Raw genomic sequence first — 25,293 nt, 5'->3', positions numbered from 1 at the left:
TTCCTATTAAGGCTCATTAATTCATCCCTCACCCCCACGCCATACGTGTTGAAGACAACTGGTGGAGAAGGTCAGGGGGACTAGGGAATTAAATGAGGCAAAGGTGAAAAGTGAATTTTAGATTTGGCCCAATTGTGTGGGCAAGGGTCACACGTAATCTTTGGTTTAAGTATGTGGTTAGATTTTGAATTGCCTTGTGTTAGATCTTGCTATGGAACAAGGTTGTTTGGGACCTAAATCTCAGAGATTTTCCTTAAATGTGTTTAAATCTGTATTTAAAGCTAAGTTCTGGGGAGAGGGTTGGTGGAGAGTGAAAAAGAATTGATCTCAAATCAAATTCAGGATTTGAGATTTGTCACCTGAAACATCTACCATGATTTTTGGAGGATGTCAAAAAATAAAACCAAATTTTCAGGTAGCTAATAAAATATAGAGGGCTATCTAATCTTTTAGTTTGTGAATAGAATTAAAGAGTTAGGAAAATCAAAATATGATCTATTCAAGGGAGCCTGACTGGTTCAGTTGGTATAGCATGCGACTCTTGATCTTGGGGTTGTGAGTTTGAGCTCCACATGGGGTGTAAAGATTCCTTAGGAATAAAATCTTTTAAAAAATCCATTTTGGACTAGCCAAATAATATGGATAATAATGACAAAAAGGGCATTTTTAAAAAAGTAACCTCTACGACCATCATGGGGCTCGACCTCGTGACCCTGAGATCGAGTCACATGCTCTACTGACTGAGCCAGTCAGGTGCCCCTAAAAAAGCGTAAGTTTAATTATTATCAGGAAAACAGGAGAATTTGAGATTCAGGATAGAAAAACTCCCAATAATACAAACTCAGGGGCATTTTGACATTTAGAACAGCGAAGGCCTCCTGAAACAGTTGGTATAATTTTTATTCAACAAATATTGTCTACAATATTCTGCGCCTCAAAGAGCAGTGAACAAAAGTCTTCTCCTTGAACTGATGTTCAATCAGAGGAAGATGCGCCAACATGGATACATGTCAGGAGGGAGGGAGCAATTGTTGTAGAGAATGTAAAGAAAGGATAAAGGGAGTAGGGAATGTGGGAACTAGTACTCCTTTATGTGGATAGTCAAGGGGTGCCTCTCTGAGAAGATGAGATTTGAACAGAGAGATGGCAACAGCCAGTGATCCAGTAAATATCTGGGTGTTAAAAAACAAAATTCATCCAAATAAATTTGAAGATCTGATTGGCTTTCTTAAGTGATTCATGAATCTGCAGCATCCCACCTAGCAAGTAAAGGAGAGCTTCAAGGATGTGTACAAAATGGAAGGTCTTATAGGAAGAAGGGTGGGGCAGGAAGGTTATGGGCTAGAATCCCCTTCCCTTAAAGGGAAGGGCAGGAGGTCTGATTATGCTGATTACTCCATCTTCCTTTGGGGGATGGAGTGGGCCCTTGTGACAGATTACCTCATTTCTGCTGATCAGAAAATTCCTGACTCACCTGGTTAAGACTGCATTTCTGGGGGAGGTTGATACTGCAGTTAGCTTAGGTATTAAGTCCTCATTTGGTGACTTCGCCTGGCCCAAGTGATGCCATTTTGGGCCTGTGGTTTTCTTTTTAACAAGGGTGTGGTATACAGAAGAAAAGGATGGAATTTTCCTTTTTCCTTATGGGATTACACTGGCTGCTGAGTTTGAGAGTAGACCGTATGGAAAGCAAGAGTAGAATTGAGAGAACTAATGCAGGTGAGAAACCATGGTGGCTTAGAACAGAGTGGTAGCGGAAATGGTGGATGGTACAAGTTGACCCTTGAGAAACAGGGGTTTGAACTGCATGGGTCTACTTATATGCGCATTTTTTATAGTACAGTACTGTATTTTCCTTACGATTTTCTTTTCTCTAGCTTTATTGTAAAAATACAGTATGTAATACATACACAAAATATTTGTTAAACAGCTGTTTATGTTATTGATAAGGCTTCTGGTCAACAGTAGGCTGTTAAGTTTTGGGGGAATCAGAAGTCATACTTGGATTTTTTACTGCATAGGGATAGGGGGGTGTCTGTGCCCCCCCAGTCCCCCTCATTGTTCAAGGGTCAGCTGTAGTTGGAGTCTGAGTATATTTTGAACGTAGAGCCAATGAGAATTCCTGATGTGGTTTGGGAGAGAAAAATGCGGTCAAGGCTGACTCAAGTATTTTGGCTTTGGAAGTTGGAAAAGTAGGGTTGCTGTTTACTAAAAAACGGGAAGATTGTGGGAGGGTGGTGGTGGAACGTGCATAGGGAATCAGGGTTTTGATTTTGGACATGTTGAGTTTGAGATGCTTATTAGACATCCAGGTGGAGATTTGGAATAGTTAGTATACAGACCTGGAGTCCTAGACAGAGGTTTGGGCTGGCCACTTTAGGGCAGCATGTAGGTTGTATTTAGAGCCATTAGACTTGGATGGAGCACTTAGCCAGTTTCCAGTCTGTCTGAGGAGCCCTGGGACATCCCAGTGAACTCATGTGTTGCTGCAAAGTATTTTAAAATTTCCAGAAAAACAGTATGGGTGGTGTGTAGGCTTGACATGTATTAAAAAAAAATTTTTTTTTAAAAGATGTTTGAGATTTGTGCTTGTGTTTTTTATATTTCTGTATAAGCTGAGTGCAGTTTTTCTTTAAGATTTTATTTACTTATTTGAGAGAAAGACCAAGCACGAGTGAGGGGAGGGGCAGAGGGAGAGGGAGAAGCAGACTCTCCAATGAGCAGGGAGCCCAGTGTGGGACTTGATCCCAGGACCTCAGATCATGACCTGTGCTGAAGTCAGATGCCTAACTGAGCCACCCAGGTGCCTGCTGAGTGCAGTTTTGAATGTACAGTGTTTCTAACAAAAGCAAACACAAAATTCACATTTTATTAAAATTGTTCCCCAGTATATCAGTCAGTCCCATATAGTGGAACTGATTGTACTTAATTAGAAGTTTCTGGAGGGGTGGGGAAGAGAATTTGCCCTGAAAACTATAGAGAATCATTGCCTGGAGGCCCAGGAAAGGGCTGATGGAGATTTGTGCAAAATGTCTTTAAACACTTTATTTCTAAAATTGATGCCTCTTTTGAATTTTTCTCTAATATTCTCTTCCCATTCTTAACCTTAGAAATGTTTAAAATTAATTTCATGGAGTAACATTTGCTGCAGGAATGAATGCTTCAGTATGTTCTTCACTTTAAAGTGAGTATACTGTTCAGCTTTGAGATGTGAAGACTCAAAATTTGGGAGAGCTGGATGTAGTCAGGCATCTTTAGAAGGAACATGATCTAGGGGTGCCTGGATGGCTCAGTTGGTTAAGTGTCCGACTCTTGGTTTTGGCTCAGGTCATGATGTCAGCCCCGTTGGGCTCTGCTCAGGGGGAGTCTGCTTGAGATTCTCTTTCTCCCTCTCCGCTGCCTCTCCTGCCCCCTCTCTTGCCCCCCCCCCATAAATAAATAAATAAATCTTAAAAAAAATTGAAGGAACATGGTCTAGTTAAGTGAGCAGCTGGAGAGATTTAGAACAATTAAGGGAATTAGCTCAAGCTCAGAAGAGTGTGTGAGTACCTAGGAAGTTCAAATCCATTTGGCTATATCACTGAAGAAAGTATATAATAAACCGAAGTTGATTAAGCTTTAAGGAGGAGCTTAAAAAAATTTTAAGCTATGCTTGTTCTGCCTTTAGGAAGGGGTGGAGATGCTGAATTTTCTTGTATTGAGCAAGTCCTTTGGTTCTTTTTTTTTTTTTTTTTACCACTGTATTTATTTGTCAGAGGGAGACTGCCTAACAGAGCACAAGCAGGGGGTGCGGCAGGCAGAGGGAGAAGCAGACTCCCTGCCGAGCAGGGAGCCCGATGCAGGACTCCATCCCAGGACCCTGGGATCATGACCTGAGCTGAAGGCAGACGCCTAACTGAGCCACCCAGGCGTCCCAAGTTCTTTGGTTCTTAACGGAGTATAATCAGTTGTGGGTCAAAAACTGTACATCAGGATTCATCATAGCTTGGTTGAATTATTCCTTAGGTTTTTTCTTTCTTTGCTTTTTTCACGTGTAACCCAAATCTTCTGGTTTAATAATATTGGTACCAGAAGAGGAGACAAATATGAATGGAGGACTCAGGTACTCCAGTTTCTGAAATTGGAATTTTGATCCCCATTATGACTTAATAAATCGACACTAATGTTAGTATAAGCCAGCCTTTGGAACCTTGTCAGCTCAAGAGTTGAGTGATAAAAGTGGGTGTTCTGGTCCTGACATTGGCTAGGTGGTCATCTCATGGTTCTTTGATTTATAATTCCCACAGTAAGGAGGGTTCTGTTCAGGAAACCAAATAAACATTACACTTTCTTTATTTTTGTTTTGAGCATGAAATAACAAGATGGGATGATTTTAAAACCAAGTTTTATATTTCTTGATGCCTTTCAATCACTCCCTTTCTAAAATTTTAACTAGAATTCTATTCAATATTATTTTGGAGAGTCACTGAATTTTCTGTTACTGGATTTGTGGGATGTGGGTAGAAATGGAATAGTGGGATAGAATTAAAATATTTGTGCAACTTTGTTTTAGAAAAGGCATTTTGGGTTTTACATCTTTGTTTAAGACCAAAAAGAAAATTTCACAATAATTTAATTTTTCTGATAAAATTTGCCTCTTTGAGCCTTTCCTATTTCCTTTTTTCCTGGGGCTATGCTAGGAAAAAATGTTAATTTTAGTACTGCTTTTTCTTTACCTTGTGGCTAGCCTTTATTTTCATGTTAAGTTCAAAGATAATGCTTTTCCTGTTTGATTTGCCTGTTTTTTGTTCCTCTACTCATGTTTCTCCTTGCCATCTTCCCACATGAGAACCTGTAGAAGGCATTTATCTGTAGTTTTGATTTGTGTGTTTCCTGTAATCATGCAAGAAATTTAGAGCTGAGTTGCATCAGATAGCTATGAAATCAGTCTTCTCTTTCCATCAAATTTAGTTTTAGTGTTTAAAACTTAGGAAATACTGTACTTTTATGCTAACAGTGAGTGACCTAAAGAATAATCTCTTGATTTTTAATGTGATTCCCAGGTGTTGATCCTTTCCCTTATATTGTCTCAAAATCTCTTTGAAGTTGTTTTGTGCGTGTGTCTCTCCATAAATCTTCTAAAATTTGTTTCAGATCTAGACTATTTCAGGAATGGTTTGAGCACACACCAGGATCAGATTCAGTTCCAAAAAAGACCTTGCTTAATGTGCCATTTTGTTTCTGTCTATTATCCTGATGATCTTATCCTATTTCTAGATTTGTCATGTAAATGGGCACTCATATTCTTTCTAATGAGTTCTACTGATTAAGAATTTTTTTTCATTTCATGATATGGTTGACTGTAAAATAGCTTTCTGAAATCTTATGCATTAAATATATTATTTATATATGATACATACGCTCAGTACTTCCTTTTCTTTCCATAAAGACCTTTTATGTACATATGTTTTATTAGTCTATCTTCCAGCTAGAATGTTTATTTAATGAGGATGAGTATTTTTATATTTTGTTCACTACTGTATCCCCGGTCTTTGGACGAGTGCCTGGTACATAGTAGATGCTCAGTAAATAATAAGTGAGTGAATGAAAGATCTAGTTAGTATCTTAGCTCCCAAACTGAGATTTGAATAGAAGGAGAAATGATTGCTTGAATGTTCAAATTAGAGACTGGAAATTATTTTATACTTGTGAAATGGAAGAAAATTCAACTAAGGATTGGTGAAAATTCTCAGGGATAAGAAAGGCCTGATCCCTTTAGACCCCACAAGATAGTTGCAATTTCTTTTCTTTTTTTTTTTTAATTAAGTATGTGTGACTTGAACTCATGACCCTGAGATCAAGAATTGCATGCTCGGGTTGCCTAGGTGGCTCAGTCTGTTACCAGGGTCCTGGGATGGAGTCCCGCATCTGGCTCCTTGCTCAATGGGGAGTCTGCTTCTCCCTCTGCCTGATGCTTCCCCTGCTTGTGTGCTCGCTCTCTCTGGCAAATAAATAAAATCTTAAAAAAAAAAAAAAAAGAATTGTATGCTCTACTGACTGAGCCAGCCAGGTGCCCCAGTAGTTGCAATTTGAGTGCAGTGTTGGTGTTGCAGATTTGAATGAGGGTGGGTTTAGAGATCTTTACCTTCTGTGTAGTTTTAATCAACTTTTTGTGGTATACACTCATAAATATATTAATAGTTTTTCCTGTGCTACTCTTATTCTCTTTTGCACTGAATAATTTCTGGTCTGGAACAGTATTTTGAAAATTTGAATAATATTGTGAATCCCATCCAAAGGAAGAAATTTATTGAAGTCTTTTAATATAATAGATAAAATTAAAAAATTTTTACATTGCATTGTTATGTAGTTACTAGTAAACCCTGTATGCTTCTAGGTCTTATGCAACTATAAAGAGAAAATAAATACATAACATAAATACTATTTTAATATTATTTTGACACTATTTTGAATAAAGTTTGAAAAACTAAATTGATTACAGTATAAATGCTGACATTCTACAAATTCTTTTGTGTTTGTCATATTTTAAAGATACTGTGGTAACTCATCTTCTCTACTTCTCTCCTTTGGGCTGCTGTTGAAACCTTTGTTCACACACTGGCTTTCATTAAAACAGGGTTTCAAGCACATTGGAGCATATCTGTAGGTGTTAAATAATTATTTTCCAATTGAATTCAGAAACTGAAGAACATCCTATTTGATTATCCTTGGGTATTTAATATTTTTCTCAGCTGTACATTTCACTCAGAAATAAGAATTATAGTTAATGTTATTCTCCTGGAGGGCATTGTTATAGGAAACACTGAATGAACTGATTTAAAGGGTCTGTTTATGCATGAACTTGGGTTTAGCACTGTCACCTCTCCATTAGATTCCAGTTAATACAGGTTAGCTTCTGGTTTGCCTCTGGAAAATGTTTAGTTGTCTGCTAATGACTGTAGAAGGCTTTTTGGATACAAAGTTCTTTCTCAGATTGTCTTTTACTTTGCTTTCTAAAAGTTGGAGGGAAGTGTTCAAAATTAGATGGGACTGAGTGTCAGTTCCTGAAATAAGACATATTACAGAGTGGTTTCATAGGGAAAACTTGGTGTACCTCTTTATTTGAATCTTTTATAACTTAAAATGTAGTGTTTTGGGTTTGTAACGTATCAGAAAATGTTGACCTTTGAAGTTATGGCTACATCACTACTTGATTTTGAGCAAGTTTCAGTTTCTTTCTTTCCTTTTTTTTTTTTTTTTAACAGTCTTGAGGTCTTTTATTTTCTTTACATTTATCATGCCATGAATTCATAGGGAATGGGTTCCAGCAGTTCGGGCTCCTTTCCATTGGTCCTCACAAAGTGTGCTTCTCTGGGTGGGGCAGGCTGGCACTTCAGTTGAACCCAAGTACCTTTCTCTTTGGCTTCCTTCTTTTTCTGATATTTTCCTTCACATGCTTCAGGAAGCAATCTCGGCCCTTTGAGTGTTTAATATGCTCAATGTGTACATTAATTCTCTTGGCAAGAATCTTGCCCTTAACTTGTTTGTTTACAACAATGCCAACAGCATGCTGAGTAACATTGTAGACTCTTCCAGTTTTGCCATGGTAACATTTGTGGGGCATTCCTTTTTGAACAGTGCCCATTCCCTGATGTCCACAATATCACCTTTCTTACAGATTCACATGTATGTGGCCAAAGGAACAACTCCATGTTTTCTAAAAGGCCTAGAGAACATATAGTGGGTACCTCTCCTCTTTCCCTTTGTGTTGGTCATTTTGGTGAATTACTGGAAGATGGTGGTTCCAGCCAAAAGGAAGCGCAAGTTTCAGTTTCTGAGCTTTTATCTTCTTTTCCACACAGTGGTTACAGACTGCAATACAAAAACACTGAAGGTTATAGGTTTGTTGGTGGTATGAGGACCATAGTGGGATAGGCATACAGAGATCGGGGAGAAAGGAAAGAAGGAGCAGCTGGTACAAAGGACCCAAGATGCAAATGATCTGAGGAACAGATACAAAGCATTCCTGCTAGCTCAGGTGCTGGTATGTTTAGGGAAGATACTTGTTTTCTTTTTCCAGTGGGCTACTGTTTGTTAGCTTATAAGACCATCTTGCCTAGGGAACAGAATTCTGCTTTGAGGCTGACAAGGAAGAGTTGGACCCTTGAGTCACAGATTCCAAGTTTGTGAATTACGATCAGTTATTTGTACTAATAGTCTGTTTCTATAAGATTGGCAGTAGGAAAGAGAGGAATGGGCTTATTACTAGAAATTTGGGGGGAAAGTTTTGTATCATTTCTAATTCTTACTATATTTGTCTTTGCTGTTTGGTATGTATAGTTTTGCCACCTATTAACCCAGCAATGAAATCTGATCTTAGGTTCTTCTTTGTGGTTTGGTTTGTTAATAATTGAAGTGCCTAAAGGTTCTGGGTGTGAATTCTGCATACTTTATAATTAATTTAGAACCAGGGAAGTTAGGATTTTTCTGTTGAAGTAATTAATGACACATTGTGGCTTTAAAATTAATGTATGTATAGCGGTTACACCAAAATAACCAAAACATGATAATAGGACATAGTTTATGTTTTTAGTGCCCTTAAAGATGAAAGTTTTTTAAACTTCTTGGTGTTCTTTTCTTTCTAGTTTGGGTGTATAAGAGTCTGTTTATCAGAAATATTTTAGCACTGATGTTGGTTTGATATTTTTTAAAAAATCTATGTAAACATGACCCCAGACAGCTGTGTTTAATATAGTAAAGAATCATGGGGAGACTTTACAGTGTTCCTTGTTGGGACTTAGTGTATGTGTATTTTAGTATTTAAAGGATGGGGTTTGGGGCTTTGAAAATGAGAGGGAGGTTGCCTAACTCATAGCTGAATGCCTGCATATCTAGATTGTTCTGTCCTAGAGGTTATGAGCAACATGAAAGTTGTTTTTACTCTAGTGAAACTGACAGTATTGTTAGAAACCTTTTGTGGAAGTTATTTGCACATCTGGTGAGTAAGATTTTCTTTAAAATCTGACATTGCATATGAATGTTTTAGGTAACTAGGGTGCTGGAAAAAAGCTGCTACTCAAGCCAAACTACTTTTTGCTTTGCAGAAAAGTGACCATGACCTGGAGAGTATCCTCTGTGTCTCCACCTCATCCACCTTCCATCTCTGAGCTCGCAGTGCACTAGGTCAGGAAATGGTGGGTGGAGTTGCTTAACTGCATCAACTTCCTGGGCTGCCCAAGTATTGATTATTCATATGTTCCATTTAAAAGATTGTTGCTGATTGGCTGGTTTCTTTTAAATCCTTAGGTTTAACATTGGTTCACTCTAGTGAATGCTTGCCAAGTACAAGGCACTGTGCTGCATGCTCTGTGAGAACTACAGAAAGGAGTATGATTACTCATACCTTTCAGTTTACAGTATAGTAGGGGAGAGGAAGACAAGATAGACAACGGTAAGTGTCCCAGGGGAGGCATATGGTAGCCATTCCGTAACATTGATGGGTGAGGGTGGGGCAGTGGATGAGACCTGGGCAGGGAGGGGCCCAGCGGGGTGAGCAGTTTCAGTAGTTCTAGTGGGTAAAGAATGAAAAAGATGGTGGAAAAAAGGACAAATGGCCACTGTGAAGGTGAAGGAAAAATACAAGGAAGAACTAAGGCAGGAGCTGTTAATTAGAAGCCATGAGATTTTCCAAAATTCTGTGCAGAATTGTTTGTGTGCTCTGGCCTTTTTTCTTGGGCAGAGAACTTTGACTTTTTCTGAGATTCTGAAGTGTCCAGAATCAAAAAAGATGGAGAACCACTGCTAACTTATCAGCCTTTGATAACAGAAGGTATTGAGGCTTTGTAGAGAAATTAAGTCATGGGGTAGTACAGTATTTTCTTGGGGGAAATAGGATTTGGAGGACCGAGTTTATGAAATTGTCTCTGGAGCAGGGCAGGGATTGCCTTGTCAAACTGGGTGTCCCACCCAGCAAATTTGGTGGATCCATTGGTAGATTGCATGACAGTGAAGGGTAGGTGTTTTGAGTCAAAGGAGTTTCCTAAGCATTATTTCCCCCGTTATTTGGAGGCCAGATTGATGGAGATGTGGGCTACCCGGATGCTGTTGTAGAACAGTTCCCACTGTTTACTTTTCATGGAGCTCCTCTTATGTGTAAATTGTTCTGTACTTGATCCCATGGGGGGAATGTATAAAATACCACACAGGGACCCTGCCCTAAAGGAGTTGATGGTATGCAATGCTTTCCTTTTGGCTTTTTGTTCAGCTTGGATCTGTGTATGTTCAGTTAATCTTTGAGTCTTTGATCATTTCCTGGGCAAAAGAAACATTTCTATTAAAATGAACTCAAAATGACTTTGGTCTGTGACTTAATTTTCCTTTTAAAGAATGGAGAACCACTGGGATTTGAGGATTTAGGAAATACCATCATAAATATACTATACTCATAATTAGGAAGCTCTGTACAGCTGATTTGGTGACTTTGGGCAAATCATTTGACTCTTCTTACTGTTAATTTTTATATCACACAGCTTTAAAATGTTATAAGGCACATTTTATTTTTTAAAGATTTTATTCATTTGAGAGAGAACACAAACAGGGGGAGAGGGAGAAGCAGACCCCTGGATGAGCTGGGGGCCTAACATAGGGCTTGATCCTAGGACCTGGAGATCATGACCTGAGCGGAAGGCAGACACTTAACCATCTGAGCCACCCAGGCGCCCCTATAAAGCACATTTCAAAAAATGATTCATCCCCTAATACTCTAAGATGAATTGCTTGTATAACTGATTATTTAAAATATTCATTATACTTTAATTGATCAGTGTCCACATTTGTGAAATGGGAGTAGATAATAATAATAATCATAATGTATGTATCTCATAGAGTTGTCCTGAAGATGAAATTAATGCACATACATGCTTAGTAAATATCAGTGGCTACATTATTAATAATATTTTAATACTATCATTTTCCCCTTCCCCATGGGTGAATGTAATGGGGTGTATTGTTATAAAAGAATTTATAATGAGATATCTGTAAATAACAAAATTTCCTATGCATTTATCAAAATGTTTAAATTATCTTTAAAGTTATGGAAGCTAAGTGCATTTCTACATAAGGCTGATTTGGGTATTAGACTGCTCATTTAGGTTACAGAATGAGAATGAGGGAATTGAAAGCTGTGTCTGTTTAAATAAGAAATGGATGGGGCGCCTGGGTGGCTCAGTCGTTAAGCGTCTGTCTGCCTTCGGCTCAGGTCATGATCCCAGGGTCCTGGGATCGAGCCCTACATCGGGCTCCCTGCTCAGCGGGAAGCCTGCTTCTCCCTCTCCCACTCCCCCTGCTTGTGTTCCCTCTCTCGCTGTGTGTCTCTCTGTCAAATAAATAAATAAAATCTTTAAAAAAAAAGAAGTGGATTGATTGGTCTTTTTTAGGGGGGATTGATTGGTCTTGATCATTGTTGTCTTTCCGTTCTTTTTTATTTGACTGTGTCTGCTTTTCCTTTTATCTTTTTTGTTGTTTTCTGATTTATTTCCTGTTCAGTTTTCAGTAACTGGTGTGGAGTAGAATTTATATTGGCCCGTGTCTGAACCAGGAAGGAGTGATACATCAGATAACCTGGGGCTTAGTGGAGAGGGACTTAAAATGAGTCCTGTGGAGCTGTTTCACCCAGGAACCACTGAAGGAACTCCACAGTTTCCTCCAAATCAGACTGTATGCAGCTTCACCCTCTTTGTGCACATTGAACATTTCTAGGCTCATTCATCCATATTTTTCCAAATGCTTCTAATTATTTATCCTTTTTAAAAACCAGTAATTATGGAAAAACTCAGTTATGTACAAAAATACAGAAATAGTACAGTCATAAACCTGCACTTAGCTATACCCAGCTTCAACAATTATCTCATGACCAGTCTTGTTTGGTCTATACTCCCAGCCATTTCTTCTCTCCCATATTGTTTTGAAAGAAATCTCAACTATCCTGTCACTTTATCTAAAAAGATTTTAAGAAGTATATCTAAGAGATGAAGACTTAAAAATACATACATACACACATACATATTAATTTTTATAATATGTCTATTTGGCTCAGCATCCATGTATTTAGTTGGTTTCTTAAGTTCTTTTAGCAGGTTTTTTTTGTTTTGTGGTTTTTTTTGTTTTTGTTTTTGTAGGCTCCACACCCAACACAGGGCTTGACCTCACGACCCCAAGATCAAGAGTTGCATGTTCTACTGACTGAGTTAGCCCGGTGCCCCTTGTTAACTTCTTTTTTTAATGCATAGTCGTCATCCCCCCCCATCTTTCAGTCTTTCTAACTCGGAATTTGCCTGAATAAACCAGCCTTATTTTGTTCTGTTTTCCTGTAGTCTAGGTTTTACTGTTTTGTATCCCTCAGATGTTTAACATATTTGTGTTTCCTATAAATTGGTAGCTGACTCTAAGGGACCAGATTAGAATTTTTTTTTTTTTAATGTCTTCTTTTCCTCCATCAGGAGCATGTGCTGTGTTCCAGGTTTGTGATATTAATAGCTACAATGCCTAGATCCATTAATTCAGTAAAAGTTGGAAAATGGTAACATATATTTCTGTCATTCCTTCCATTTATTTTGAATCAAAACCTATGAGGAAATAAAATTTTAATTTAAGGCATTAATGGCTTTAAGTGTATTTATTACATCCATGGATCATGACCTGAGCCAAAGGCAGATGCTTAACTGTCTGAGCCACCCAGGTGCCCCTCTCTGGAAGCTTTTACATTTTTAAAGAAACAGTGAATTTATTTACTGTATACATGACTGCTGACAAAAGTCTTCACTTGCCAGATCTTTTGTCTGCATTGTTACCGCAAACAGTTTTGCTTGATGCATTAAAACTTGTTACCCTGAATTTTTACTTTTTGCCCCTTTTTTTCTATACTGAGGGATACGCCTTTTTTTTTTTTTTTTTTAAGATTTTATTTATTTGACAGAGAGCGAGAGCAGGAATACCAGCAGGGGAAGAGGGAGAAGCAGGCTTCCCGCAAGCAGGGAGCCCGATGTGGGACTCGACCCCAGGACCCTGGGATCATGACCATAGCCAAAGGCAGACGCTTAACGACTGAGCCACCCAGGTGCCTGGGATAAGCCACTTTTTAATTCATTACCCATAATGGGCTAGCTTGTGCCCAGCTGGCTGTTACAGTACTTTGGTCAAGATCAAGGCCCAACACAGGGTATATGTCTGTCGGCCGACTTGTGGCATGGTGTTGCATATACACCCAAATTTTGTGCTGTCCTCTTGATTTTTCATATCAAATGTTATTTGGCACCTAATGGATTTTTGAACTGTGTTTGTGGCTGGCCTTAGAATCTTTAACATTTATTTCCTAGGAGAAATGACATCTTTATGTCCAAATTATATTTGGTCAAAGAGGATATATGTTAAAGCTCTGATCAGTTCTTTGAAAGTACTGCATTATTTTCAAAGAAAGTATTACCTTAAAAATGTGTTAAAATTTATATAAAATGTATATATGGAAGAATGGTTTCAAAGTAAAATAAAAGCATCAGGTCACTCAAGGAATAAAATTTTGCTATGTGAGAGGGTAGAGATTTTCCTTTGTTTTCTTTAAGAAATATTAGAATAGGAAAAATAAGATCGTTTTAACAGGAAAGCTAAATATCTGAAAATCTGTGGAAGTGAAATTTTCTTGGTAATGCTCAATGTACTTTTCAGGATATATCAATGATTTTGGGGGGACTAAACTTTTTATTGGGTTTCATTGGATTTTGATGTTCATTCTAGTGGGAGCTACCAAATTGTAGATTTCTCATCAGTTCAGGTAACAATGAATTGTGATATTCCAGAATTAGGTGTTTGGCATTATGTCAGAGGAACAATAGGAAATAACTTTGTAAATTGTTGACTGGATTAATGTAAACATGGTAAGTTTAACAAAAACATAATACTTGCAGTTTGTCTCTGTCCCCAACAGTTGTTTAATAAATCCGAATAGCCTGAGCAAGTGTTCTTTTCTCTAGCTTCCTCTCCCTCTTCCTCCCTACTCCAAGAAAAGCGGGAGAGGAGGATCCATGTAAACTGATCACTAATTCAGTATTTTGCAATACTGTAAAACTGTTAGGTGTTGCTTCTATTGTGATCACAATAGAAGAGCAAAGTGGTGGCTCCCCTTCCCAACTTGTTAATACTCCATCCCAGGACCCTGAGGTCATGACCTGAGCTGAAGGCAGCCACTTAACTGACTGAGCCACCCAGGCACCCCCTTGGGAAGTTAGCTTTGTTTGGTCTTTAATCATGATACACATCCTATATTAGACAACCATGAAGCATGTATGTTTTGTATTTCCCGTTCCTTCTCACTGAGTGCTTCAGCCCCTCCCCAGGGACATCACTGGAGCCCACACCAAGCAGGGTTGGGGAGACCTGGCAAGAGGTCCTGTTCCCTCACGACCCCAGGTGATGACTGAGTCCAGGGTTGATCGGGGACTCCTGATGACCACAACAACATTGTGGAATGGACAAGGGTCCATCATCCTTAGAGCTGTGGCTTAGGCATTTTATTTTTTGTTCATTTGATTTTTTTTTTTTTTTTTTTGGGTGCAGTATCAGAGTTTAGAGGGATTTTTGTTTTCTTGATTAACATGATTTTCCAGGTTGTTGTGTGCAGGACATAGTGGCAACCTCAGCCTTAAACTTTGTTTCTGCTCCTACCCCGGAGCCCCAGACAGCGTGGGGAGGGTCTGGCTACCCCCTGCCCAGCCACCCTATTGTAAGGAAACTCCTTCAGATATTCAACTGGCTTCCAAGGGTAGGGGGGAATTATCGTGAATTCTAAGAATGATGAAAGCTGTGAGCAGTGAGTTCTGGAAAACTGTGCATGTGCTTCCAAAGGCTAATCTCTGTATTGCTCAGTATCTTTTAACAGTAAAGAATTTTTCCATTAAATTGTTCACTATTAACCATCCAGCCCTCCTGAGGCAAAGGTCAACCCACGAAATGGCTTTAGAGAATGTTCTTTGAAAAAAAGGAGTGAACTCTCTCCCTCCAGAATATTAGCCCGCCCGCCCCCCAGTATTTTGGAGCTTGGAGTTCTGTTTGAGAACCACTGTCTTTTCTGGCTTAGTTCAGGTTTTTTTGTTGTTGTTAAGGCACTCAGTGGGAGTTGGATGCATTCTGTCAGTGTTTAGAGGCTTATGAAGGGAAGTCCTTTCTTATGTCTCCACCTGTATTCCCATCCTCCTGGTCTTGGCACTTTTTCTACTTTAACAGCCATGGAAGTAATTTCTACATGCTTTTAGATTATATGGTTTCTTATGTGATATGGTATGTCTGCTTTAATTCATCACAGTTCTGTGTAGAGGTTTTATGTGTCACTGAAGAAAAACTGACCCAATTTGAAAGATAAAAAGCTCTTTGAATAGATGCTGTGAGGATTATTTAATTTTATTTGTGTCATAATTGGACCTAGGTTTTTTATATTTTTTGTTTGTTTTGTAGCAAGGAAAATAGATCCAGAAGACTCTTACCTAATTCTCATCCTAATTCTACCACTATCTAGCTGTGGGGCTTCAAAAGTCATTATAATAGCTTTATTGCTTCATTTGCAAAAACAAAGATTTCATTATGTATACATGCAGTATTCTGCTGGAGTTGCTAATCATAAAAAGAAATTGGTTTTAAGATGTTCTCTGAAGCTTTTTTTTTTTTTTTTTAAAGACTATTCATTTGAGAGAGCAGGAGCAGGGGGAGAAGCAGAGGGAGAGGAGAAGCAGACTCCCTGCTGAGCAGGGAGCCAGATGTGGGGCTGGATCCTGGGATCTATCCTAGGGCTCTATCCTGGGACCTGGAGATCATGACCTGAGCCAAAGGCAGATGCTTAACTGTCTGAGCCAGCCAGGTGCCCCTCTCTGGAAGCTTTTACATTTTTAAAGAAACAGTGAATTTATTTACTGTACACTTTTATCCCCTCTAAAGGTATCATGGGAATGGTCTTTCAAGGACTAGTCTGTTTTAATTCCTCTGGCCTTTTTAAGTAGGCTCCACGCGTAATGTGGGGCTTGAACTCACGACCCTGAGATCAAGAGTTGTATGCTCTACCAACTGAGTCAGCCAGGCGCCCCTCCTCTGGCCTTTTGTAAAGGAAGAGTGGCTCTTACTATTCTTTTTTTTTTTTTTTAAGATTTTATTTATTTGAGAGGGAGAGAGAGAATGTGGGTGCATGGAGAGAGGGGCAGAGGGGGAGGGAGAAGGAAGGGGAGAGAATCTCAAGCCGACTCTGTGCTGAGCATGGAGCGTGACATGGGGCTCAGTCTCACAACCCTGAGATCATGACCTGAACCAAATGCTTAATGGACTGAGCCACGCAGGCATCCCCCCCGTTACTGTTCTAATAAAAGTTGACTCCTTTTTGGAGTGCATTCCTGTACCTTTAATGAAGCAGAAAGAAACAGGAAATAACTTATCTTCTAACCTGTTTTGGTAGGCAAGGCTGTCGACTAAGAGTGACAAGTTAGAAAACAGGCATCTGCTTTTGATTTTTAGGCTTCCTGTTAGCACTAAGCCTATTATTAGCACTAGGAGAAATCTCATCCTTTCTCCTGTTCTGACCCTGTGTTGCCATTGTCATTGATCAAGTTTATTCCCCCATACACCAAAATTAGTATGACTCTTTCAACTTTGGGATTTATCCAGGCACTTTTTTTTTCTAAGCAAAGTTAAATTCTCTTCCATGGCTCCATTTTGGGATTGTATACTTTGTTTAAAAGTGAGAGTTCTTCCCAGCTTTTTAAAGCTGAAAACAGAAGTTAGAGTCTAAAAGGCTTATTTGGCCTTCAGTGGAGGAAAGTTGTTCAAGTTTTAATTGATTCATTGTTATATCTCACCTTATTCCTGGAAAGGATTAAGGTGACAGGTACATACGAAGACTTTCTCTTTCACAGCCATGCTTTGTGAATGAGTTGCTAAGGTTCACTTTATCACCTTCCAGTCGCTCCTTCACCATGAACTTCTGGCTCTGCCCTGCTCACCCACTGTAGTTCTTATAGTGGGGTCACCAGGGATCTCCTTCAGTTTTTCTTGGCCAGACCTGTGTCAGTCTGCCTACTAGATATCTGTCAGGCAACACTTTTTAAAACCGAACTTACCTCTCTTCCCCTGCTCCAAATCTGTTTAGCCACTTTTTTCACTATCTCACTAAAAGGTACCACTCTTCATCCACTTGCTGAAGCCATAAGCTGAGGACCCATCCTTGACACCTCTCCCTCAACCTCCACTTAAAATCAGCAGCTAAAGTTCCTGTCTGTTGTTGCTTATTAATACATTTACTTATTGTCTCTCTGCTCACAGCACCTTAGCCAGACTGTTTCTCACTTACCTCAGTTACCTAAAAGCATCATTTACTTTTGAACCTCTTAGGACTTTGTGTATCTTGCTTTAGGGCTTAGCTTAGAAAATCAGGGATTCTCTGACCTACGTCTGTACCCTCAAGACTAAGCTTGGTGCTGGTGGTTCCTCTCGTCCCTTCCTACACCCCTTCCTCCCGTGTGTTGTCCTCCCCACCTCCTTGCATGGGCTTTCCCAGCACCCATATTCTCTTTATAAACACACATCCCATCCTATTGGAATTGCTTATTGACTTCTCTGTCTCCTTCAGGGCAGCGACTATGTCTTACTCATAATTGCACCAGTAATATCTAGCCCAGAGTGTTCAGTAAATTTCTGACAATAAATGGATAGTAGGAAATGGGGTGGTGGTTATTTTGGAAACAGTGTTGAAGCTGTTATGTTAGTTTTATGGTTCTGGTTGCTTTAAAATTTGCATCTTAAGTGCTATGATTGGCCTTCATCTACTACTGGGTCCTATAGGTAGTGGTTCTGTGCATAAGCTCCCAAAGTGTGAAGTAGAGTAGGGCAAAGCAGGACTGAAGCTGATAGGTTGGCTGGGTGGGCTCCACTTTGCATGCCATTGATAAAGAGGTTAGGCTTTCTTATGGGTAACGATCATGTAGCAGAGATAAGATGGCTGCTTAAACTAGGGCATTGGAGCCAGAAATGAAGAAGAGGGAGCACTTTAGTGACCTAGTGATTGGATATGGGTCAGGGAGGAGGAATCTTTAAGTGAACCAGCTTTCTGGCTTGATTGCCTCGGTCTACTTGATGCTTTTATTAACTAGTTGTGTTGATTCTTGAGATTCTGACATCCAGCCATGTCTCCAATAGGATATGAAGTTTGGGAGAGCACACCACTGGAGAGTCATCAGTATATGGTTGTTAGAACTACAAGACAGCACTTACGTATGTAGCCTGAGTAATAATGGTCTAGAAAAAGAAGGAATTCTGAGGAACATGGACGCTTAAGGCTGGGGAAGAAGAGAAGATAGCTGGGGAAAAAGCAGTGTCAAACTGAGGAGTTGAAGTTAAAGAGGAAATTTGGCCATAAAGAGGCCATTGACTTTTTTTGTGCTTTAAAGAGAAAAAAACGGGTCTGTCTTTAACCAGCTGTTAGAATAGTTGCTTGGGTCTGGACCACCTGCAGGGTTTTCTGTTGGGCAGCTCCACCTCACCCCTCAGCCCAAACCCAGAATCCCATTGGCATTCTTACAGCAGATCTAACACATGACCTTAAATCCTGTCCAAGTTAAATCTAAAGGTTAAAAACAGCAGAAAATCTGGATCCAGTCCCAGAAATTCTGATTCACTGGGCCCAGGGATCTTAATTTTTTACAAGGATATTTCTGATTGTCTAAGGAACATTCATGTGTAGGTAGGTGCCAGAGCCCTTCATTTTATTTAATTGCAAGAAAGCAGGACTTTATTATGGTGCACTTTAAAGTACAGTTGTGATGAAGAGATTGGCAACCATGGAAACCTGGCTGGAGCTTTCCACAGTGCCTGTGTTTATGGGGGTGTGGTGAGGGTGGGCAAAAGCCCCACTGTCTGGTGTAATCTCTTAGAGATGTAAAGTTGCTATCTTACAGGTTTTGTGGCAGATGCCCCTGGTGCCCTGCATCATATCCTCGTGGTCTACCACTGATTTCAACCCAAACTGATTTCCAGTTTCTCACTTCACTCTAAGTCTTGCCAACACTTTTCTGTTTTCTGCCTCACGACCTTCAAGCCCAGCAAAGGAAAGAGGGAGGTTGATATCCTCACCAGCCTTTAACAAAGCAGGGGACAAGAGCCCATGCCTAATCGTTGTGCTTCCTTCAGGGGTCCCACAGACTCGTCCCCTACCCTCCTGCAGTCACCCTGTTTGCATCAAATGGCTTTTTCTCCTTCCCAGTTGTACCTTCCCTCACTTCTGTTCCCTAAGATCATCTCTTATTTTAATCCTGCTAAAACCCTGTCCGCTATCAATGTGTCAGTTGAGCTGACTTCACAGGTTAATAAATGCAAACAAAAGCCTTCCATAATTACATTAGTTTCTTCTTAATGTCCCTGCCTATCAATAATAGCACCTAAAATAATGTGTGGGGGAAGAAGGCGAAGAGAACATATTGTGCAATGCAGAATGGCACACACATTGCTGAAGTTTAAATTTATTCATAGACACTCGGTAATGAGATCATTATGTGAGAACTTACTGAATTTTTCAACAACCTCCATTTCTTTGATTTCACTTAGAGAATGGTTGAAGGGAATATGAAAAACCAGACAATTGTTGACACAGCGCTAGATGTGTCTCTTTTTATTCATATTCATTTATTTTATTCATATATATTCATCTTGTTCTTGAAGAAATCTCGGTGGGTCTTTTTGTAAGACTATATAAACTATCAAAAATGCTATAGTGTAGGAGAGTGGGAAACATCACAGATTTAGGATAGAAATTACCAAAGATCATCAACAAACCAATCTGACCTATTTGAGGGATATCTTTGAAAAGGTACTTTGTCTTAACTGCAAGATTTCTCTTCACCTAGCTAGAAAATATTCATATTCCTGTTTCTTCTTTTAGCTGAGCCCAGACTCAAGGAAGTAAGAGTTGAAAGGTGAACAAACTTGTCCTGGATGATCACTTTCATCCTTGACAATTAAAATTAATATTTGAAAGCAATTATCATAGAGCCTGACATGTTGCAGGCCATCACTAACTGTTATAAGGTGAATGATAAAGGAATATGCTGAGTTGCCGAATATGTATGTCCTAGACTGGTGTCCCCATGAGTGAGAGTAGGGAAATGTTTCTATCACTTGCTAGATTTGTGGGGGCTCTTGCCACCAACCTCTGATTGCAGATGTTTATTTTTGTCTGTAGGTTTATTTTGTAGGAGACCAGGCATCCCTACAGAACACTTTTCTCAATGCACAGTGCTCTGGTAACAATGGATATTTTATTGTAAAAATTGATGAGATTAGATAATTTAGTATTCCAACCCCTCAGTCAACATTTCAAGTCAGACCCAGAGAGGAAGTGACTTGTCTGAGTTAAACTCACCAAATCTAGCTAATTAATGATACAGCAAGGACTAAAACACACATGTAAATGTGTGTAATCGCATGTAATCATCTTTCTAATTTCCAAGATGGCTCTCATCTCCTCCAGCCTTGCTCAGGGAACAAAACAGGGCATTGTTTTTCTGAAATAGTGCCAAATGGTTTTTAGACTTAATAAGGATTATAGAACGGTTCTATATTTGATTTAAGGTATTTGGAGGAAATTTGACAGTTAAGAGCTTATACAAATAGATGATTTAGAAAATCAAGACTAGAGGCGCCTGGCTGGGTGGCTCAGCTGGTTAAACGTTCAACTCTGGATTCCAGCTCAGGTCATGATGTCATGGTCATGAGATTGAATCCTGTATCGAGCTCCCCACTCAGCGTGAGTCTGCTTGAAATTCTCCCCGCCGCCCTTCCCCCTGCCTACGCATGTGTGCGTGCTCTCTTGCTCTCTCAAAGATAAAAGATCTTTAAAAAAAAAAAATCAAGACTGGGCGCCTGGGTGGCTCAGATGGTTAAGCGTCTGCCTTCAGCTCAGGTCATGATCCTGGAGTCCTGGGATCGAGTCCCGCGTCAGGATCCCTGCTCCTTGGGAGCCTGCTTCTCCCTTTGCCTCTCTCTCTCTCTGTCTCTCATGAATAAATAAAATCTTTAACATAAAAAAAAATAATAAAAAAATCAAGACTAGTAGATGGGCACAGTACATAAGCAAACAGGTGAAAAAGTAGAATCATCTGAAACTGAGCAGTAAGAGAGCAGCATAGGAGGCGGTGCGACGTTTTGATAGACTAGTAGCAGCCAAGAAAACGCCAGCCATGACGGCTTAGAAATAGGGTCGGTCTGCTAGGGATTCTGGCCAGCTCGCCTTGTATTTGGAGGTTTTCAGTAAGTTAGTTATTTCTTTTTAACATTTGAAGGACTGATTTTATGTGTAGAATGTTAACTAATGTCAGTTTCTGAAATTCACTCTCTATTCAGCTTCAAATTTACCAATTTATTTTCTGGCCTGTACACCACAGAAAGTGGTGGTTTTGCTCTTGTGATTCTTGATCCGTACATTAAAAACTAGCTGAAATGAGAGTTGGTATGGTAAAGATTTAATGAACTGACAAAATGTTTCTATTACTTGCTAGAATGGTCAGAAGATTATATGTTAACTTTTCTAAAAACAAAAGTACTATTTTAATCAAATATGTATTTCTTTCCTGTAGAGCCTCTGTTATGCACCTAAAGCCATATTGGAAACTCCAGAAGAAAGTGCGACCTCTGGAAATCAGCAAGGAAACTCTGAGAACTCCTATGAGCCACCAAGAAGCTATAGATGATGAAAAATGCAAAGCTAGCTACGTGAAACCAAGTGTCTTTCCTTCACCCTCTCTTGGTAAAGCATCATCTCGAAAGCCTTTTGGGATTCTTTCTCCAAATGTTCTGTGCAGCATGAGTGGGAAGAGTCCTGTAGAGAGCAGCTTGAATGTTAAAACCAAGAAGAATGCACCATCTGCAACAATCCACCAGGGTGAAGAAGGGGAAGGGCCGCTTGATATCTGGGCTGTTGTGAAACCGGGAAATACCAAGGAGAAAATTGCATTCTTTGCAGCCCACCAGTGTAGCAATAGGATAGGATCTATGAAAATAAAAAGCTCCTGGGATATTGATGGGAGAGCTACTAAAAGAAGGAAAAAATCAGGGGATCTTAAAAAAGCCAAAATACAGTTAGAAAGGATGAGGGAAGTCAACAGCAGGTGCTACCAGCCTGAGCCCTTTGCGTGTGGCATCGAGCACTGTTCTGTGCATTATGTGAGTGACAGTGGTGACGGCATCTATGCCGGGAGGCCTCTGTCGGTCATACAGATGGTCGCCTTCCTTGAGCAGAGAGCCAGTGCCCTGCTAGCTACTTGCACGAAAAACTGCACTAACTCACCTGCTGTGGTAAGGGTTCCTGGGCAGTCCAGAGGTGTGCTCTCAGCCTCCGAGCCCTTTTCTGCTCCTGGAGCTTGTGAAGAATCCACGGAAAGAGGAAATCCTGAGGTTGGGGAACCACAGAGTGAGCCAGTCCGTGTCCTTGACATGGTAGCCAGGCTGGAGTCTGAGTGCCTGAAGCGGCAGAGCCAGCGTGAGCCTGGGAGCCTCTCGAGGAATAACAGCTTCCGTCGGAATGTGGGCCGGGTGTTGCTTGCAAATGGCACTCAGGCTAATGAAGGCAAAACAAACAAAGGCGCCTTGGAGGCACCAGACACTCAGGTGAATCCTGTGGGGTCTGTATCTGTGGACCGTGGCCCCTCAAGAGCTGACCGTTGTTCTCCTAAGGGAAATGAGGCCTGGGACAGTGCTCCTCGGGGCTGTCCGCCATTGCCAGCAAGTGTGAATTTCCTCACGGACAGTGCAAAATTTGAGCCGGATCAGCACACTGCTATGAAAAATGGCGATAGATATGATGTGGAAATGACAGAGGAACTTGCCAGGTCACCTTTTCCTCCTCACACCTGCTCTCAAGCCATTGAATTGCCCACCGATGCTGTTGATTGTATGAGTAGAGAGCTCGCACCGCTTACTAGCCAGAGTCCTGATCAGAGAAGAAGGGGATCTTTGTGCATTAGTATCACTGTGTCCAAGGTAGAGCAAGGCCAGCCTTCTAGTTCAGAGTCCTGCGAAGACCCACTTCCGGGGATGTTGTTTTTTTTGCCACCTGGTCAGCACCAGTCAGACTGTTCCCAGTTGAGTGAAAGCACAAGGGGGACTTCTGAGGCCAGCCAGTTTCACGATGCTGCGGAGGGTGACAGTGCATCGGAGGAAGAAAGGGTTCCCGCAGATGCCTTTGTCCTGCCAGCATCTCCGGTGGAAAGTACATTACCGGTGCTGGAGACAACCGGTTGGAAGAAGCAAGTGTCTCATGACTTTCTGGAGACCAGGTTTAAAATCCAGCAGCTTTTGGAGCCTCAGCAGTACATGGCGTTTCTGCCCCACCACCTCATGGTGAAAATCTTCAGGTTACTTCCCACCAAGAGCTTAGTGGCTCTCAAATGTACCTGCTGCTATTTCAAGTTTATCATTGAATACTACAACATCAGACCGGCAGATTCCCGCTGGGTGCGAGATCCACGATACAGAGAGGACCCTTGTAAGCAGTGCAAGAAGAAATACGTGAAAGGGGATGTGTCCCTGTGCCGGTGGCACCCTAAGCCCTATTGCCAGGCATTGCCCTATGGGCCAGGATACTGGATGTGCTGCCACCGGTCTCAGAAGGGCTTCCCCGGCTGTAAGCTGGGGCTTCATGACAATCACTGGGTCCCTGCTTGCCACACCTTTAATCGGGCAATCCATAAGAAAGCAAAGGGGGCCGAAACTGAAGAGGAATACTAAAGTCTGTGTGAGAGGCGACAAAAGGACTGATTTTTAAAATTGCAAACCACCACCTAGCTCTACCATTCAAGTGAATGTTGCCTCTCAGAGCCTGCACTCTAGGAGAATCTGTACTTATTCCATCAGGACTGCCATTGCTCAGGCATTTTTTTTTTTTTTTTTTAACTCTTGCTTTATGAGCTATACAAGGAAATTGGTCTCATTGTTTTAGAGTGGCGCCATTTGGTCCAGGGTGGTATCTCACAGTTTGATTCACTTGGCTGTGAATATGCCTGTTCTCCCAAATCAAATCCATTCTCAAAGGACAAAGACTTGCCACCATCAAGGACGTTCAGAAGAGTTCATTGCAGACTATGCAGGCAATCCCGAAAAAGGGGTTCCAGAAATGTTTTAAGCACTGGCACCATATTTGAAATAAGTGAATAGTGTCCTATGGAAAGAAGAGCAGCACTCTTTGGATGAAAAGTATGCTTACAAAGGAAAAGTCAGGCACCTTACCTTAGCCCTTGTATGCTTGATCTGTGCGATTGAAGTTTGTGGTTGGAGATGGATTTCATGCCCTGTGGTGTTTACAGTGTATATAATGGTTGTGTTTTCATAGGGCTATGAAAGTGCACATTAAACCCGAGCGCCTTTACCTTAGATGAGTGCTTTTGGCCCCTCTGTAAATAACACTATTAAATCCAGTTGTATATAGTGGACAACAGACTGAACATAATCCCCACAATGCAGCTAGGATAGTGTTGCGGCTACAATTGTGTGGTTTTTTTTTTTTTTAATTGTCTCGTCTTAAATTTGTACATCCTGTATAAAATATGAATGTTTCCCAAATAAACTATGAATGTTTCCTGTATAATATATGAATGTTTCTGAGAAGAAACTCTAAATAGTTAAGAGGTTAACCTGTTGAAGATACCAAATAATGGTTTAACTGGACAACCTTATAATTAGCATAGAGAACAATCCTTTGTTATATTTTAGTGATCCTCCAAGAATGAGAAGATATTATATAGTCAGATTATAACATTCTTGTCTACTTTACTCTTTCTGTCTGGTTACAAATTTTTTTTTTTTAACTTCAATAAAAACATGCATCTTAAATGGGACCTGCGTTGCTGACATTTTATCTTCCTTTTTCGAGGTAATTAATAATGGAGGATTATGTTGTGAATTGAAAGAAGAATTTAAAAAATTTTTTGAGTTGTTAGGGGATGGGAGAGAGAAAATTGTTTTTCTGCCATGGAAAAGAGACCATCTTCAGTTAACATTATGAGCTTACATTTTTGCAACACTTTATGCTTATTTTTTTATTTGTCGTAACTGCTACATCCCCTGTTGGAGGCCTGTGCCACAGCTTGTCTAGTAATCGTTAAGTCAGTGAGGAAATACTCAGGTCTGTGGTCCTGTAGTGCTGGGTGGGGCTGGAAGGTGTTGAGCCCCAAAAAGCTGCTAGGTTGGTTTAAAGTCAGGTACCCACCAAAGCGCGTCCGCTTCACGCTGTGGAGGAGCATG

The 25,293-nt window shown here is 40.3% G+C and overlaps 1 protein-coding gene across 10 annotated transcripts in view; it reads left to right on the top strand.

Moving 5' to 3' along the window:
* FBXO34 (F-box protein 34) overlaps positions 1–24,887 on the top strand; it is a 78,447-nt gene extending 53,560 nt beyond the window's left edge. For 4 of the 10 annotated variants that reach the window (XM_027568890.2, XM_027568886.2, XM_027568888.2 and 1 more), the window contains one exon: positions 21,633–24,887. In XM_027568890.2, coding sequence (XP_027424691.1) covers positions 21,643–23,781 — 2,139 coding nt within the window. In that variant the 5' untranslated portion in view covers positions 21,633–21,642 and the 3' untranslated portion in view covers positions 23,782–24,887. Of the gene's footprint in view, positions 1–9,083; positions 9,174–9,285; positions 9,431–21,632 lie in introns of all 10 variants that reach the window. The other 6 variants (XM_027568881.2, XM_027568882.2, XM_027568884.2 and 3 more) reach the window with 4 other exon arrangements.
* The last annotated feature ends 406 nt before the right edge of the window (positions 24,888–25,293 follow it).

The sequence above is a fragment of the Zalophus californianus genome, chromosome 6, assembly GCF_009762305.2.
Source record: "Zalophus californianus isolate mZalCal1 chromosome 6, mZalCal1.pri.v2, whole genome shotgun sequence".
Taxonomy (NCBI): Eukaryota; Metazoa; Chordata; class Mammalia; order Carnivora; family Otariidae; genus Zalophus; species Zalophus californianus.
The sequence above is the reverse complement of the archived record's forward strand: the minus strand, read 5'-3'. Positions and strand labels throughout refer to the sequence as shown.